Raw genomic sequence first — 16,870 nt, forward strand, 5'->3', positions numbered from 1 at the left:
CATGCTCTGGTTGCGTTGTGGAACCAGCTGTGATCCAAGTGTGAACCTTGGCCCCGAGGCCTTTGTGGTGGGATGGGTGCTCTGACAGCTGGGGGGCGAGGGCTGTGTGAAGTCGGCACGTCTGAGCCACGCGGGTCAGGAAGCCAACTCTCTAGGAGTGCGGGTCGCTGCTGAATTAGAGCCTGTTGCTTTAATGAGGAAACGAATTGGTGTTTGCCAGTCAGTCGCTTACACGTTTCCCATGCTGGTCGGAGCCTAGGCTAGCTTCAGGAGTGCAGCCGGGCACGCCCTGCCTCTCTCAGCACCTTTTCCCCATCTACACTCACCCAGCTCTCCTCCCGAGCTAGCCCTCGGGAGACACTCTGGGCGACACGGCTGCAGGGTCCGAGCGTGTTGTCCCACGGCTCTCCCGGAAAGAGGTGATGTGTGGTGAGCCTTTGTCCCCTCTGTTCCCCTCCAGCGAGGCCCTCGAGCTGCTGCCGGGAATGTGGAGTGGGCTGGTGGCTTGTGCGGAGTGCCTGCCGGCTGGTGGCAGCTCCCTCTGCATTTATTTGTATACCTCCCGTTGCTGCAACCCAATCGCTGTCATTTCTTCCTTGCAGCCTGAACGTGAACAGGTATCCCCCTGCTAACTACGACCAGGTGCACTTACATCCCCACCTGTTCTCAGATCAGGCCCGGGCATCCCCCAGCAACTACAGCCCATCGTCAGGGGTGGGGTTCCCTGCCACACAGCAAGCCCTGAAAGTCCCTCAGCTCGAACAGTTCCACACCTTCCCTCAAAGCGCACATCAGCAGCAGCAGCCGCAGCAGCACTACACAGCATCAGCTCTCCAACAGGCGCTGCTGTCCCCAACTCCGCCGGACTACAGCCGACACCAGCAGGTACCGCACATCCTCCAGGGACTGCTTTCTCCCCGGCACTCGCTCACGGGGCACACGGACATGCGACTGCCCCAAGCAGAATTTGCACAGCTCATCAAACGCCGACAGCAGCAGCAGCAGCAGCAGCAAGAATTTCAAGAATTGTTCAGGCACATGAACCAAGGAGATGCTGGGAGCGTGGGCGCCAGCCTGGGACAGAACCTGTCGGAGCGTCAGTCGTTGTCTTTGCCTTATCAGAATGCTGACGCGTACCATCACAACAGCCCCCAGCATCTCTTAAAAATCAGGGCACAAGAATGTATCCAGCAGGTATCTGCGTCAGTGGCGCCCCATGGGTACGTACACCAGCCAGCTCTGATCCATTCGGAGAGCATGGAGGAGGACTGTGCGTGTGAGGGTGCCAGGGACAGCTTTCCGGACAGTAAGAGTTCAAACACATTGACCAAAGGTGGCCATGAGAACCCACTGCTTTCAAATGCAGGAGGGCATGGGGACCCAGAATCTCTGCTCGGAACTGTTAATCAGGGGCAAGAATTGAGGGCGCATCATTACCGACATCAGCAAGCTGACGGATTCAGTAGGAATAAGGTGTCTGGTGGAGGTAAGACTTAGTGCTATTTTTGTATGTGAAACAGCCTCTTCCAGTGTCAGGTATGCAGAACCTTGCCCCCGCAAGCAGAGGTGACAGTATGTATCGGACAGAATTAGGCAGTTCAGTGACAAAGTCAACACAGGGCAGAATTTCCTGGAGTCTTCTGGTTATTAAGGCTGTAAGTAAATTGTGGAGACGTACGAAGTTAGTATGAAACACAGAAGAGGAGAATTGTTAAAGGAGCACGGCCAGACGTCTAGGACTTGGAGTCGGATGACTGTAACTTGCAGGTAACAAAAGCAGCCTCTGGGATTCCTGTCTGCTTTCTGAGATAAGCTGCAAAGTGTTGGGTGGGTTATGTGTTTGAGTTTTTGAAATTAAAAATTGAGTGTCCCAAATGAAGGGAGTGGACATCCCAAAGCTGTGACCACTTCCTTCTTCGCTAACCAACAGACCCCGAGTGCAGGTTGTGCTACCAGGGTCAATGAAATACACAGTACCTTGCGCCAGCTCCTTCCATTACTGTAACTGAGAGCAGCAACTTGAACAAGCACCAGAATGAGCTTGAATCTTTTGACTTAGGACAGCTGGTGGTTAAACTTGATCCTAGTGTGTCAGGCCTTTTGTCATTCCTGTGGAAACTCCTTTCCCCATCCTGGTCTTCGCACCCACTGGGAGCATGGTGACAGAACAGCCTGACGTATGGTCCCTTTAAACAAACGTTCTCCCTGCGGTGTCATTCCGTCATCCCATGCGTTCCGAATTAATCTCCTGCCCATCCATTCAAGAGGGGTGAAGGCAGTGAGCAGTGACACTGGGCAGGCCTGAGCAGGGTGGATCTAAATCTCTTGTAGGGATGAGATGCTTCTCATGTAATCCTACTAGCTTTCTCTTCACCCCCCTGCTGTACAGGGGCTTTGCCCACTTGGGAGGCTCTGACTAATGTTGAGACAATGACCCCAAGTATCCTGATGTGTTGTTGTGTTCAAGCAGGCGTGCCTAGGAGACAAAGTGGATCCCTCAGGGCTAGGCCTTTGTCAAGGAGGGACCTTCCCTGGTAGCACACTTGGTGATTTAGATCACGGAGGTGATCACGAACTTGCAGGCCCTGTCACATTTCAGCTTTGCAGCTGTGCTTGGATTTCCAGGCATTGCCCTGGTAAAGGGAAGAGCTGCCCTAGAGTGAGCAGACCCTGTAAACTCCTCTTTGAGTTCCTGTTTGTACTGATCCTGGCTCGTTTTTATTATCCGACAGAATGCAAGACTTGGTCAATGAGTAAAGAACAAGTCAACATTTGTCATGAGTTGTGCAATCCGCCCTGTTGAGGAGGGGGATAGTGCATGTGGCTGGTCAGGGTGCTACAATTGAAGATTTTTACTCAAAGGTGTAGCTGCCCTGACCTTTACTTTCCTCCCTGTGTTTCATAACCCAGTTGGAATTGAGCCTACACTCCTCCAGCTCCAATTGGGCTAACAGTAAGCGACCCAGACACATTTATATACAAATTAAGTAAAATAAAACCTCCATGGAGATAGCACTAAAGGGTTCACTTCCCCTCTGCGTAGGACACAGCCTCCATGTTACCAGCAGCTCTGTGCTTGTGCACTGGAGAGTGACAGGACTGTACTGCTGGGGATATTTAAACCCAGACACGTGCAACCATTTGAGGCCCTCTGGACGGACCCCACACACACACACACACTCTGCCTCCAACACCGAGAGATCATGAACTACTTGCACGTCAGTATGTGTGCGAGAAGGAGGCTGTTCCTGGTAACAGCTCCCGCGTGCCTGGGCAGTACGTTGGTCCACAGCCTTGCCCCACAGAAGTGTAATTGTGCGTTGGGTGGTTCTGCAGGGTTTGGGGGCAGGCCATCCTTTATTATTGCCTGTCGTGTAAGTCCTCAGGAAAGCAGTTTCTGAAACCCCCTCTGGATCTCATTGACTTGCCCATGGGTGACGTACTGTGGAGGCTGTACAGCTTGGAAAATTCAGCCAAGCCCTGGTTTCCAGCCCCAAAACGCTATCTCATACCAACCTTTAATAGTCCCGGAGGTTACTCACTAACAGAGGAACCAAGACGTGCAGTGTTGTATTGAAGGGCAGTGAAGACACATGGGGAAGTGGCGTATTGAGAGTGGGAAGCTACCTAACTGGAGGGCGGGGTGGCTATTGACCCTGGCCTGACTAAGGAATAGTGCCGACAGTTGAGTTGATGCGCACACAGCATTCGTCTCTGCCGGTTACATCGGTTACAAGCGGTTTGACCGCAGATGATGCCAGCTGGATCTGAGTGTTGTGTGGGAAGGTGGGCACAAGAGGCTGTTAAGCCCTGCTTCTCAGGCAGAAGGAGGTGCGAGCCCAGATGCTGTACCTAGCCAGGAAAGGTAGTGCACTGGCCGTCAGGCCAACTTGTGCATGAGCCAAGGTGTTCTAGAGCAGAGTGACCTGGAGTTGGCTGAGCATGAATCCCAGGTTCTGAAGTGCTGTTTGGCTGGAGGGTTGAGAGATGGCTAACCTACCCTGGGAATAGGCAGCAGGCCACAGGGTTGTTTTTGCTAAAACATGGTACCTTCCTTAGGACAGGTTCAGGTTCTCTTCCCCTCCTTTCACCCCCATTCCCCCCTGCCTGAATTGTGGTAGTTTCCTAAGGCGGCCCAGTCCAGATGGCACGGAAAGGGATGGATGTGCTGCAGGGTTCACTGGGAGCAGGGTCATTCTTAGGGAAATGCCAGGAACGAAATCTCGTCAAAGCCGAGAGACCACAGACCGTTGTCGCTGGTATAACTCCATAGGGTCCAGCAGAGTTACACCTGGGTGGGTTGGGAGTGTCCCCAAGTAACCATGGCCAACTTGGGAAATGGCCTCTCCAAAGCTGTGTGGCACCTCTGCATTTACTGCATCAGGCAGTGCGTCTTTCCCTTGTCTTGCAGTTACGACTTCTCTAGCCTCCAGGCAGCCGTCCTTGTGCCCAAGGAGAAAGGGAGCAACAACTTGGTGCAGCTCTGGAGTTTTCCGTGAGCCTTTTCTGTGACCTAGTCAAAGTGTCCCTGAGTATTCCTAACACCTGGAAAACCAAAACGGGGCCTCTTTTTAGCTTGGCTAGATAGCAACTGAATGCCCAGGAGGTCCCCAGCTGAGGACCTGATCCTGCCCTTGCAGCAGATGCAGGGGTTGATCTAACAGAGCCTCCTTTCAGCATCACCAAGACTGTGATTTCCCCACGTTATCAACCCCTGGAGTGCAGAGCTTGCATGGAGAGCAGCTGGCTGGTTCTCTCTGCCTAAAAAAGAAAAAAAGGGGCCCTGGTTGTTGGAGCAGTCTGCTCAGCATGTGGAAGAAGTGAGTGAGGCTCTGCCCTGTTGTGCATTAGGTTTCACTGGTGTGACCTGTAGTAACACCAGATTTTGCTTGGTAGCAATCCAGCCTTTGCCCTCAGAGCCAGCAGGTTATGGACGGACTTTGCCTGGCAGGGTACTTGCATGGATACTAAGCTTCCTGCAAACATGTTTGCAAAGGCCAAGGGGCAGTGATTTGCTGCAGGTTTAGTGTCTTGGTTACTCCCTTTTCCAAGGCTACGCTGGTTGTTGTAGCAGAATGGCCTTTCTGGGACCTTCATTCTATGGAAATCATAAGCAGCTCTGTTTGGAGTGGTCTCTCCTGCAGCATCTGAGACCTTCAGATGAGTGTAAGCAATAAGTGGTGTGTGGGTGTCTCCCCTGCATTGCAACAAGGTTTCTCCCCAAATGGTGTATATCCACTGGGCAGAAATCATGATTCTCCCATGAGTTCTTTTGATGCTAAGATCAGGGGCAGAATGGAGCCAGTAGTAGAATACAGCAAGCCCAGCCATGGTCTTTGGAGTCAAGACAAAACAAATCTGTCCACCTCAGTCGAGAACAAGAAATATATGGTCCACTGATAACCTGTTCATGCAGTTGTCATTGCTAATTGTTAACTCATCCCCGACAGCTTCGGAGATCCTGCAGAGATCTGCATTTAGGCAGTCACTCCTGCAATGCACCTTTCAGGGAAGAGCTGGCTTCTTTATGCTAATCCCTTTCTCCTTTGTCTAACTCCCAAGAAACCGTCGTAGGGAATTGCATGGACAGAAGTTCTCCTGGACAAGCTATGGAGATGCCCGATCACAATGGATTGGGTTATTCTTCAAGACCGGCTTCCACTGAACAACACCACAGACCCCGGACTCTGCAGAGACATCACACCATACAGAACAGCGATGATGCCTACGTAGGTTTGAGAAGCATCCTGGCTGCCAGGCCTTTTGTATCATGTAGAACTTGCGCGTACTAGGGCTGATCAAATGCAGACCATCTTACAAACCGGGGGGGTGGGGGGCCTACCTGTGAGTCTAGGGCTGGGCAGAGCATGGCGATAGCATCTCCCCTTTGGACCAGTCCAGCTGCATGTTTGCTGTGTACCATTCAGCTCTTTCAGCACAGACCGGCCCAGTGGGGAAATCTCCCAGCTGTGGCTAACCAAGTGTTGCCCCATTTACCCACCTCTACTCAAGTCAACCTCAGATCCTCCCCAGGTTGTCTCTGCCGAAAACACCCTGAATTGCCTCAGGGACGATGAATATAGCCCAGAGTGTCTTACAATTGGCAAATGAACCAAGCTCCCAGCCAGGCGGTACGACGCTCAGCCTAGCAGTGCAGCCTTGGCCATGGAGGGAGAGGCGCAAGGACAGCTGGGCCAAGCTTGATGCCCATCGGCGCTTTGGGATTCGGAAACAGTTCTGTCTTCAGCAAGCCTTTCCTCAGGCCGTGCTAGCGTGCTGGCAGGAACCGTGACCGTCCCTGTTCATGCTGGGGGAGCGCTGGGGTGTGAGTCTGTGTCTCATGTGAGCTCTCCTGCTTCTGTCTCCTCAGGTTCAGTTGGATAACTTGCCTGGAATGAGCCTAATGGCTGGAAAAGCACTAAGCTCGGCTCGGATGTCTGACGCAGTCCTTAGCCAGTCGTCGCTCATGACCAGCCAGCAGCTGCATGCCAGGGAGAGTGAGGGTAAGGACTTGCCTAGGGCTGAAGTGCGTCTTGCAGAGGTGACTGGATTCTGCTGCAGTCTGGTTCGGGTCAGCAACAACGCCGATTTGCATCATCCCAGCCTATTGGGTGTGGGCCTGTGCCATAAAGTCAGGTCTCTTGTTGATACTCATGCGCGCAGAGCTAGGAGCGCGCTCGGCGTGTGGCAATATGTCAGAGGAGTTGTCCTCTGTGTAAGTGTGGCCAAGGGCTGGCCTAATAGATCTGCACTGGCAGAGCTGTGACGGCAGAAAGATGAGAAGCTGTTGCAGGCTGGGGTTGAGGTGTATTGGCCTTTTGTGCGTCAAAAGGTTGCACAGAATGACTCCAGCCACTGTGAGCCGCCTCCCCATGGAGCGTGTGCTGGTGCTTATTTCTGGTGCAATCATTCTGGGTTGGCTCAGTTTCGAGCACCCAGTGACTGCCTTGTGTAGGGACGCTTGGATACCTGTGAAGCCGGTGCTGCTGGCTGGAGTCCTTCCCAGGTAGATTTCCAGACCCGCTGCTGCTTTCTGCTCTTCTCAAGGTCTGTCATCACCTTGTCTCCCACACACCGCTAGCAGCTGGGAGACAGCTGAGCTGTAGCACGTAAAGCACAGCCGCACTTCTCAGGTAGCTGTGACGTCGGCAAAGCCCTAGGTTTGTGGCCTGCTCCCTGCAGTGGCGTGCTGTTAAAACGAGAGCCGGCCGTGTCTAGCAGCTCTGACATGCACCCAGCAACTCGGGCCTCTGGCAGAAGCTCCGATCACCTGGGCTCTCCCATGTCCCAAGTAGCTGTCTCCCTTTCGCCTACCGACTCTGAATGTCACTCTCTCTGGTCTTGCAGACTGCGGGGAAAGTTTGGAAGGTCAAGAGCACCCAAATCTAGCCGATGGCAGCCAGCATTTGAACACCTCTTGTTACCCATCTACGTGTATTACAGATGTCCTCCTGAGCTACAAGCACCCAGAGGTGCCCTTTGGGATGGAGCAGGCTGGGGTGTAACAGGAAGGAGTGAGTGAGTATTTTTCTGGTTTCTTTTCTCTGTAAGTTCAGATCTTCTCTTTCCTGCCTGCCAGGGAGTTCTCCAGGACCAGTAGCTAGCAGCTAGATTCTCCAGGACCAGGAGTTCTCCAGGACCAGTAGCTAGCAGCTAGGTTCTCCAGGACCAGGAGTTCTCCAGGACCAGTAGCTAGCAGCTAGGTTCTCCAGGACCAGTAGTTCTCCAGGACCAGTAGCTAGCAGCTAGGTTCTCCAGGACCAGTAGCTAGCAGCTAGGTTCTCCAGGACCAGGAGTTCTCCAGGACCAGTAGCTAGCAGCTAGGTTCTCCAGGACCAGGAGTTCTCCAGGACCAGTAGCTAGCAGCTAGGCATCCGGAGACAGCTCCCCGCCCCACCCTTAGCAGTGGGTCTGAGAGCCACGTTTCAGATGGAGGATGTTTTGCTGTGCTTACAGAGGCTAGTCATTCGCACCGCTGACAGCGCTGCCCTTGTAGACACATGGCTGTGACCTTCCACAGCTGCTCAGCACTTCTGAGCTCCGGGCCTGGCGAGGGAAGGACTCTGTTGTGTGTGCAGCAAGCACAGGCAGCAATATTTCCCATCTGTGCTATGATGTGTGCGGGAGGGGCTCCATGCTGCGGGAGCCAGGAGGCAGCCCTCTGACGAGCGGCTCTTATCTCCTCTCTGAATCATGCCTGTCTGGCTCCCTTGTGACCAGCTCTGCTTTCTGGGGCGGAGCAGCTTCTGGGGCCTCTGATGCTGTCGATGTGCGGAGGTGGCGCCTCACGATGGAAGTTGGGTGACTTGCCATGATCCTGTTGGTTGTCTAGAGCAGCGGGTACGTGCCCTGGGGTGCACAGCCCCCCCCCTTTGCTTTCGAGCCCATAGCGGCATCGGCAGCGTGACAGCTCAGGGAAGGCTGGAGCATGGGGTGGGCAGAGAGACGTCTCTTGTCCTGGCTTGTAACGCCCCTCCCTTTCTCCTCTCTTCCAGGTTTTGTGTACAGCTTTGAAATGAAAAGGTCCATTTTAAACCAACAGTATCTAGCAGCAGTGCGCCAAATCGCCATCGTATTTCTGACTGAAATACCATGGCGCCTTTCCTCATAATCCGTTCCTCCGATGTGTCGTTCCTTTGGTTTTGTTCAATTTTTGCCATATTAGCCTGTAACTCCAGCTATCACAGAGCTACCCAGAGAACCTGAGTCTTACGCACGGTGTGACAGGATTAACGGAACTTGCTTGGAGCGTGTCGTTTTGGAGGAGTTTGAAACGCAAAGGGCCAGGCAGTCACAGGTGGTAGAGACTCAGTCCTTCTCCCCTTCGTTCCACCCCACTCCAATGGTCCAACATCACCTTTCTCTGGGCACTGGTAGGAGGGGGTGGGACAGATGCCTTCCCGGACCCTGCTGACACAGAGATTTAGAAGCTCTGTCCTTTGACAAGCAATAAGCAGAGCTCCTGAAAACCAAGTCCAAAACCAGGGTTGTTTTTCCCACGGTTCCCTTCAAGCCCAGCCCCCATGGCGGCAGAAGGCCAAGCTGTAGTTTTATTTCCACGTCCTTTGCATCTGAACTGATAGCGGGGCCCAGAGCTACTCTGGGGCAAGAGCAACTCGGTCTCCCTGACCACGAAGCTAGCCTCTCTGATCCACCCCCATCTGACCCATGGAGCAGATTGTGGTCCCCACCCCACTGGTCCCTCCCACGGCTGATTAGAACACCCAGGAGTGGTGCAATATGCTTTGTCACTCTCATCTTCGTCGTCTTTTTCTCATTTCGTGCTAAAAGGATCGTTCCCTTTTCCCTCCTTTGAACGCCTTTTCCTTTCAGACCCATGCACAACCTTCAATTTTCTTTTTTTCCAGTTTAATGTAGAAAAGACAGGCTGTTTCTCTTTGGTTTTTTTTCTCGCTTTTCCTCCTGATCATGTAGGAATTGTTTTATGGTAAATGTTGTTGTTGTTGTTGTTTTTAATTATTATTGTTATTATTATTGTTATTATTATTATTATTATTAATAAAAGACAAAAGGAATTTTTGTTTGAGAGAAATTTTTAACTAGATTCTGTTCTATTTGAATTGTGACTTGCACCTTTTATTCAAAGTATTTTATTTCTTTTTAATGACGTTGTAATTGTGACTGGTTTTTTCTCTTGTGGCAGAAGTGGTGTTCTCCTTTATACAGATTTAGGCGTGCATATATCTCTTTTTTTTGTCATTCTTTTTCATTTCTTTCCTTGACTGATAGAAACTAATGCCTCCTCCAGCAGTTGGGGCGAAAGGAGTATTTTGTGTCATCCGTTGCCTTTGGAACTTTAAAAGCTACAACTGAAAATTCCTATTATTGACACTTTTTGGAGTTTTTTAAATAAAGGAAAAATCAATCCAACCCTCCTATATTTGCACAGAAGGAAGTGTGAGACCAGCATGGCAAAGGTTAATATGCTATCTCCAGTTCTTCTCCAAAGCCTCTCTCCACCAGCAGTTGTCATAAATGGACCTTCATTGAGAAGGGAGGGGAGAGAAGAAATCTGCAGCTGACAGGACCTCCAGGCCAAGGCGGGTGCCAGGAGCTCTGGTTTTACTGGTGTGTAGCTGTCAGGTTCCATGTCTTTATCATGGAAACCAGGCGGTGTGTTCTGGGGAGTGGGGGACCCAGTCAGGGCTTGCTGGAATTCAGCAAGAAAGTACCAAGCAACACCGAAAGCCTTTTAGACATTGCTCTGTATCTTTGGTTTGTTTTCCTTTTGTTTACATGACATTGTATTTCTGGGAGAGTTGACAGCAGCCCGACAGTAGCCATCCCAAAGAGAAGCAGGGACTTGCTTAACCGTGCCATTTCGCAGTATCACACTTTTTTTATCGTTGCTTTGTATTGTAGTACTCAATACGCGCAGTATATGTTGAATGTACATTAATATACTTTGCTGTTATTTCTGTTTTTTGGAAATGTCCGAAGTATTTTTTCCTCGTTTATGCTGGACTAAAAACAAACAACTTTCAAGTAAATATTTAATCCATTTTTTTTGTGGGTCACTTGCAACTAGTAATTTAGTTGGACAGTGGGATCATGACAAATAAAATCATGATTATGATCTTATACGCTCTCTTGTTTTGTGGTGTTCCTCAGTACCTGATGCATAGGCAAAGCGAGCCCAACTCCACCGCTCTAACGAGCATCCCAGAAGCGTAAAGCATCCAAGGGACAGGGTGACTTCTCTCCAGCTGCTGCGCGTTTGTCCGTTATCCAAGCTGCTGTGTGAAATTGGCCTTGTGGTTGATCTACTGGCTTGCCAAAGCTAAAACAGACAGCAAAGGCGGTCCTGCATAACGTGGAAACAAACTCCCTTGACCTGCTGTGCAACACCTGAGAAAGAAACGTACCGACAAAGTCCTTTGCTCTGTGGATGATGCTCCTCACCTCCAGTCGTGTTTTGCAGGGACTGCAAATGAAAGGAGGTTGGAAACCACTGTGCTAACCCATTGCTGGAACATGCGTGGTTGGGCTGGGCGTAGGGCAGTGTCTCAGGGTGGGAAGCCTTTGAGGTTTTTGCCCATTCTTGCCACATGGACAAGTGCACCCCTAGACGAGATGGGCCTTCAGTACATCTCCTGTCAATGGACGAACTTCATTGTGAATCCGCATGCAGGCACGCTGTTCTCGAGGCAGCAGAGGTGTCTCCTGAGAAGCTCCATGGCTTCTGTTCCGAGATTTTTATCTGCTTTGATGATCTGTTTACTCAGCAAACGGGCAAGACTGGCATGCATGGTCTCCCTGCCCGATACATCCCGGCAGAGCCGCCCGTTTCAGATGATGAAAAGAAGTGCCTGAATTTTACAGTGCCTTCAGGGTCCTGGTAATTGGGCTCTGGGATGGCTCGTTTACCTGCCCTGCCCTCTCCTAAAGCCCAGGGATTTGGAGCAGAAATTGATCGTACCCTGGAGTGCCCTGTGTGGATCCAAGTGTTGCAGCTCCTGTGAGGATGTGCCAGATGGTTCCGCATGTGCCAGATTCACCTGCGTCTGCAGAGCTCGGGCATGGGCCCTGCTGCTCTGGGGAGCTCAGCACGCACGGCAGGCCAGGGGTCACGCCGATACTTTCACACCAGAGCTGTGCTGCTCCCATCCCAGTCCAGCGTAAGGCCAGGGCTCTGCCAAGCACGTGTGTGCTTCAAGAGATCCTTGCCCCATCGCCCTTTTCCCTGTTGCACTGCGCCGGGCTCTCCATGAGGAGCCCTTCGAACAGCTTCTTGGGACTGACCAGAGCATCCTGCTTGTGCTGGGGTCACTGCTGCTTTCTCCTGCACTTCTTCTCCATCAACGCTTGTTTTCTTACCCCAGTTTCTCTTCTCTCGATGGCCAACCCAAACCGGCGGGTGACTTGTCCTGTCCCTGCAGGGCCCAGTTGTGGCTTTGGCTGTGTGTAACGGGACTGGATTGCACCAACTGCCGGGTCGCAGACCGGGGCTTATGGATGATGCTCCCTTCTTGTGGACCACACGCCCTGCAGCCATTGCACGCTCGGCCGGGCCGGCCTGGGGCTCTGCTCAGGCAGGCTGCTGAGAAGGGCTGCCTCCTGCTAAACCCTGTTGGTTTAACTGGGCAAACAAGGATTGGATTCCCTGGCCCGAGACCCTTTTCTTCTGGCCCAGTACAGCCCACGGGGCAGCTCTCTGGTGAACCCCTGGCCCTCAGGTGCGTGACTTGGCTTGACTTAGTCAGGGCAGCCATTTGACTTCAGAGGCCGTCCTCAGGGCTGAGACGGTCTCACAAGGCTGGGGATTGAGGGTGTGTTGGAGGCTGGGGCAGGAGGCCATAGTGCTTGCTATTCCCGTCTCTGACCCACCTCCATTCCATGGGTCCTACACCCCGCATTGCACATACCTCCCCGAGGCCCAGTACCACCTGTCTGGCAGCTTCCCGCTTGCCTGAGCGCTGGCCTGACCCACACTGGGCACACGGGCTACCGGCAGCTGGTTACTTTAGTGGGGACAGGGTCACATGGTGACTAGCGCAAGTTGCAGAGAGGTAGCCATGTTAGTCTGTACCTTCAAAAACAGCCAGAGGTCCCTTGGCACCTTAGAGACTAACCGATATTTTGGAGCATAAGCATTCGTGGGCAGAGACCCGCTTTGTCTTCTGACAAAATATCGGTTAGTCTCTCAGGTGCCATAGGTTGTCTTGTTGTCTTAGTGCAAGTTGGTCTTTCAGAGGAACCAGACAGAGAGCCTGAGGGCTGCTGAGAAAAGACGGCAGAATCCCAGGAGAGGCGAACCTTACTCACTGGCTCCCATCTGGTGCTCGGGGCTCCTGAGAGGCTGGGCTCACAGAATCCTAGGGCTGGAAGGGACCTCAGGAGGTCCTCTAGTCCAGCCCCCTGCCCAAAGCAGGGTCAACCCTCACTAAGTCATCCCAGCCAGGACCTTGTCCAGCCGGGACTTAAAAACCTCAAGGGATGGAGAATCCACCACCTCTCTAGGCAACGCATTCCAGTGCTTCACCACCCGCCTGGTGAAGTAGTTTTTCCTAATATCTAACCTACACCTCTCCCTCTTCAACTTCTGACCATTGCTCCTTGTTCTGCCATCTGACACCACTGAGAACAGTTTCTCACCCTCCTATTTAGAGCTCCCCTTCAGGAAGTTGAAGGCTGCTATTAAATCACCCCTCAGTCTTCTCTTCTGTAAACTAAACAAGCCCAAATCCCTCAGCCTCTCCTCATAGGTCTTGTGATCCAGCCCCTGAAGCATTTTTGTTGCCCTCTGCTGAACCTGCTCCAGCAAATCCACATCTTTTTTTATACTGGGGGGCCCAAAACTGGACACAACATTCCAGATGTAGGCTCACCAGTGCCGAATAGAGGGGAATAGCTACTTCTCTAGATTGGCTTGAATTGCTCCTCCTAATGCACCCCAGTATGCCGTTAGCCTTCTTGGCTACAAGGGCACACTGTTCACTCATATCCAGCCTTTCATCCACCATAACCCCTCGGTCCCTTTCCGTCGCACTGCTGCTGCTGAGCCAGTCAGTTCCCCCCACCCCGCCCCGCCTGTAACAATGCTCCCCGTGTGGTGGGTGGAAAATTTGGTTCAGCTGAAGTGTAAACAGGCGAGCTGGTCTGGAAGCTCCTGCTGTGCGTCTGTTTGTTCTGGCTTCTCCTCCCTGGCAGTTGCTCCTTGATCGCTCCTGACCACCGTGGGGGATGTGTTTGATCCTTGAACTCTAAGCGCCACATAATCAGAACTTGGGAGTGCGCTCCCAAGCTTATCTCCGTGATAATCCGCCGGCTGGTATAAATAGCAGCGCTGAGAAAACACAAGCCGCACAGGAGGAGCAGGAGCAGCAGCAGGTGGAAGAGAAACGGGTAAGAGCCTCTGTCACTCTAGGAGAGTGACGTACTGGGAATGATTCCTGGGGAGCCTGCCCTATCCTCCTCCTCCAGGGGTTGTGCAGTATTCTGCAGGCGTATGGCCCTGCTGCGCTGGCAGCCTCCTGTCCTGGGAGCCTGCCCATGCCTGAGAGGTGATGGAGGGCAGGCCCTGTGCTCGCCCTGCCCTGCCTAGGAGATTTAAACCCCCAGCCACATGGCTGGGAAGTGGAAGGAGCATGGACCTGACTCTTAATCCACCCACTGCCCCGTCTGGACACGGGCTTGTGTAGTGGTTTTGGCAGGCAGGCTGGGGCCGAACGGGACAAGGCCGGGAGATGGTTGAGTGGCTGTCCTCGGGGGATAGTGGCTGGTGGTGGCAAAAGGAGCCTGGCTTGTCCCAGATGTGTCACTGGAGGAGGATGACGCTCATCAACCAGCATCTCCTCACTGTTAAGCACTTTGTATTTGTTCACTTGAGCCAAACTTCTGCCTTCCCCAGGTTGAGAGTCACAACCGAAGATGAAGGCAGGCTCCGTGATCCTCACCCTGCTGTTCCTCACAGGTAGGGCCGAACCGCCGCTAGCGGTCTGGGGGGTCCGCGCATCCGCGGCGAGGGAGGGTGGGGGCGGCCACGGGCAGCCTGGCGTCTGGTGCAGGCCCCAGAAGTAAGAGCGCTGGGCTGGCCCACGGGCCGTGCTGGGCCAGGGGCCAGGCTCAGGCAGTCTCTGCAGAAGGTGTCCAGCCTGCAGTGACTCTAAAAGGGCTTTGGAGGCTACTTGGCAGTACAACGGCCCCCAGGGCCAGCAGGTGTCTGTCTGGGCCTGGGCGCAGGGGTGAGGCTGTGTGCGGCAGGCAGAGAGGGACGGGGACCCTGAGCTGGGCCAGGTAAGCCCATTGCCGCCAGTGGAGGGGCACAGTTTGTACTCTGGCCAAACCAGAGGTGTGAAACTAGGCCGGCTCCTCCCTACCCGGGGGTTCGACCGGCTGGGAATCCTCTGCTGAACCAGCGGCTCCTTAACACGGGCTGCTGCCAGCTCCAGCCAAGGGGAGTGTCTGCAGGGTGCGGCTTGGGGCCACCGTTCTGAGCTTTCTTGTGCCTCCCTTGCAGGGACTCAGGCCCGCTACTTCTGGCAGCATGACGACCCCCAGACGCCTGTGGATCGCTTTAAGGACATGATCCAGGTCTACCTGGAGACCATCAAGGCTAGTGGCAAGGAAGCCGTTACCCAGTTCGAGGCCTCTGCAGTGGGCAAACAGCTTGAGTAAGTAGCTGGCTCATGGCAGGAGCGAGCTGTCAGGCCCTGCAGCCACGGGCCACGCCCCTGCAGGCTCTGATGCCCCCGGGGTCCCACGTGGTGCTGTTGCCCTGTGCTGGTTGGATTGGGAACGGCTCACCTGTGTGCCTGGCCCCAGCACCCAGACCCCCCGCTGTCTCTGGGGATGCTCAGCGGCCTGCGCTGCACCAGATCTGACAAACAAGGCGGGGGGTGTAGTCCTCGCCCTCCTTCCACCCTCAGAGAGCTGAGTGCACCTTGGCACCCCTACGTCATCCGGGGAGGCCGAGGCCTGAGGAGTTAAAGGTACCATTGACCCAGAGACGGGTGCCAGCCACTCAAAGGCCTGGGTGCCACCCAAATGCATGGCCCTTCCTGAGGAGCTGGGCTGGGGGAAGGCGGAGATCGCTCAGACGGTGCGGCGGGAGGACAATGCTGTGCCTGGGAGCAGAGCCTGCCTGCCGGCTGCAGCTCTCCATCCCTTCCGGGAGCAAGGCAGCATGCCCAGGAGAGATGCCAGGCAGCACCCTGTAACCCTGCCCCCATTGTCTGCCCCTGCAGCCTGAAGCTGGCTGAAAACCTGGACTCCCTGTCGGTGTCAGTGCAGAAGCTGCAGGAAGACCTGGCTCCCTACTACAAGGAGGCCCAGGAGCTGTGGCTGAAGGACACTGAGGCCCTGAGGAAGGAGCTGACCAAGGACCTGGAGGACGTGAAGCAGAAGATCCAGCCGTTCCTGGAGCAGTTCTACGCGAAGTGGGTGGAGGAGCTGGAGGTCTTCCGCCAGAAGCTGGTCCCCATCGGCGAGGAGCTGAAGGAGATGACCCGGCAGAAGCTGGAGGTGGTGCAGCAGAAGTTGACCCCTGTGGCCGAAGAGGCCCGGGACCGGCTGCGAGGACACATGGAGGAGCTGCGCAAAGCCCTGACCCCGCACGGTGAGGAGCTGCGCCTGAAGGTGAGCCAGAAGCTGCAGGAGGTGCGGGAAAAGGGTTTCCCACAGGCCGCTGAGTACCAGGCCAAGGTGATCCAGCACCTCACCAACTTCCGTGAGAAGGCCACGCCCCTCGTGCAGGACTTCAAGGAGCGCCTGAGCCCCTACGTCGAGAACGTCAAGACCCAGTTCCTGGCCCTGCTGGACAGAATCCGAATGAGCATGACCAAGGCCAACTAGCAGCCCGGGCCAAGGACTGACCCTTCTCTGCCAGCCACGATGGGCCTCCAATTGCTTGGCTGCTGCTCTGCGTTCTGCTGCTGCCACACGTCTGGGGAAGGCCCCCGGCCTGCTCAGCTCCCCTCACCTTCCCCCGGCACCCCCAGCACTGGGCCAAGCTGGCCAGAGCACGTCCCGTTGTGGCTCAATCAATGGCCGCAGAACGAGGGGCCCTCTGCTCAGGGGGTTGGGAAACCAGCCCCACCTTAGGGGAGCTGCTTCACCGCCCAGGGTGAAGGCCAGTCCCCTGGGAATGACCCACCCCGAGCTCCGCTCTTGGTCCCCAGCTCGGCACTCCCGCCTGTCCCCCCACCCCCCACGCAGAGCTCTTCGTTCTTTGTTTTGCTAAATAAAAGTGATTGAAGTTCCTGGGAGCTTCTTTGCAGGGGATCCCCAGGTGGGGAGAGGCGGGGGCAGGGACCACCACCTGCAGGGCTGACGGCGGCTCCCCGCGGAGGCCAGGGATCGCAGGAGCGCATGGGCTGCAGCTTACTGAGGGAAAGGGAAGGGCTGTGCG

At 54.3% G+C, this 16,870-nt stretch overlaps 2 protein-coding genes across 6 annotated transcripts in view; both read left to right on the forward strand.

Annotated features, from left to right (window-relative positions):
* The window catches only part of SIK3 (SIK family kinase 3), a 155,836-nt gene extending 142,193 nt beyond the window's left edge, over window positions 1–13,643 (forward strand). For 3 of the 5 annotated variants that reach the window (XM_074977149.1, XM_074977152.1, XM_074977153.1), the window contains 5 exons: window positions 603–1,486; window positions 5,563–5,729; window positions 6,371–6,503; window positions 7,348–7,518; window positions 8,496–13,643. In XM_074977149.1, coding sequence (XP_074833250.1) covers window positions 603–1,486; window positions 5,563–5,729; window positions 6,371–6,503; window positions 7,348–7,505 — 1,342 coding nt within the window. In that variant the 3' untranslated portion in view covers window positions 7,506–7,518; window positions 8,496–13,643. The remainder of the gene's footprint in view (window positions 1–602; window positions 1,487–5,562; window positions 5,730–6,370; window positions 6,504–7,347; window positions 7,519–8,495) is intronic. The other 2 variants (XM_074977150.1, XM_074977151.1) reach the window with 2 other exon arrangements.
* Window positions 13,644–13,787: 144 nt separating this feature from the next.
* Window positions 13,788–16,721, forward strand: APOA1 (apolipoprotein A1). The gene is made up of 4 exons (XM_074977154.1): window positions 13,788–13,866; window positions 14,372–14,434; window positions 14,981–15,134; window positions 15,708–16,721. The coding sequence occupies exons 2-4, from the start codon at window positions 14,392–14,394 to the stop codon at window positions 16,312–16,314; spliced, it is 804 nt and encodes a 267-aa protein (XP_074833255.1). The 5' UTR covers window positions 13,788–13,866; window positions 14,372–14,391; the 3' UTR covers window positions 16,315–16,721.
* The last annotated feature ends 149 nt before the right edge of the window (window positions 16,722–16,870 follow it).

This window comes from Carettochelys insculpta, chromosome 25 (genome assembly GCF_033958435.1).
Source record: "Carettochelys insculpta isolate YL-2023 chromosome 25, ASM3395843v1, whole genome shotgun sequence".
Taxonomy (NCBI): Eukaryota; Metazoa; Chordata; order Testudines; family Carettochelyidae; genus Carettochelys; species Carettochelys insculpta.

Bases quoted from the DNA above. Each gene is read 5' to 3' on its own strand.
- APOA1 (XM_074977154.1), top strand. From the start codon at position 14,392: ATGAAGGCAGGCTCCGTGATCCTCACCCTGCTGTTCCTCACAG. The intron at 14,435-14,980 runs GTAGGGCCGAAC...CCTCCCTTGCAG, and splicing joins CACCCTGCTGTTCCTCACAG to GGACTCAGGCCCGCTACTTC. The intron at 15,135-15,707 runs GTAAGTAGCTGG...CTGCCCCTGCAG, and splicing joins GCAGTGGGCAAACAGCTTGA to CCTGAAGCTGGCTGAAAACC.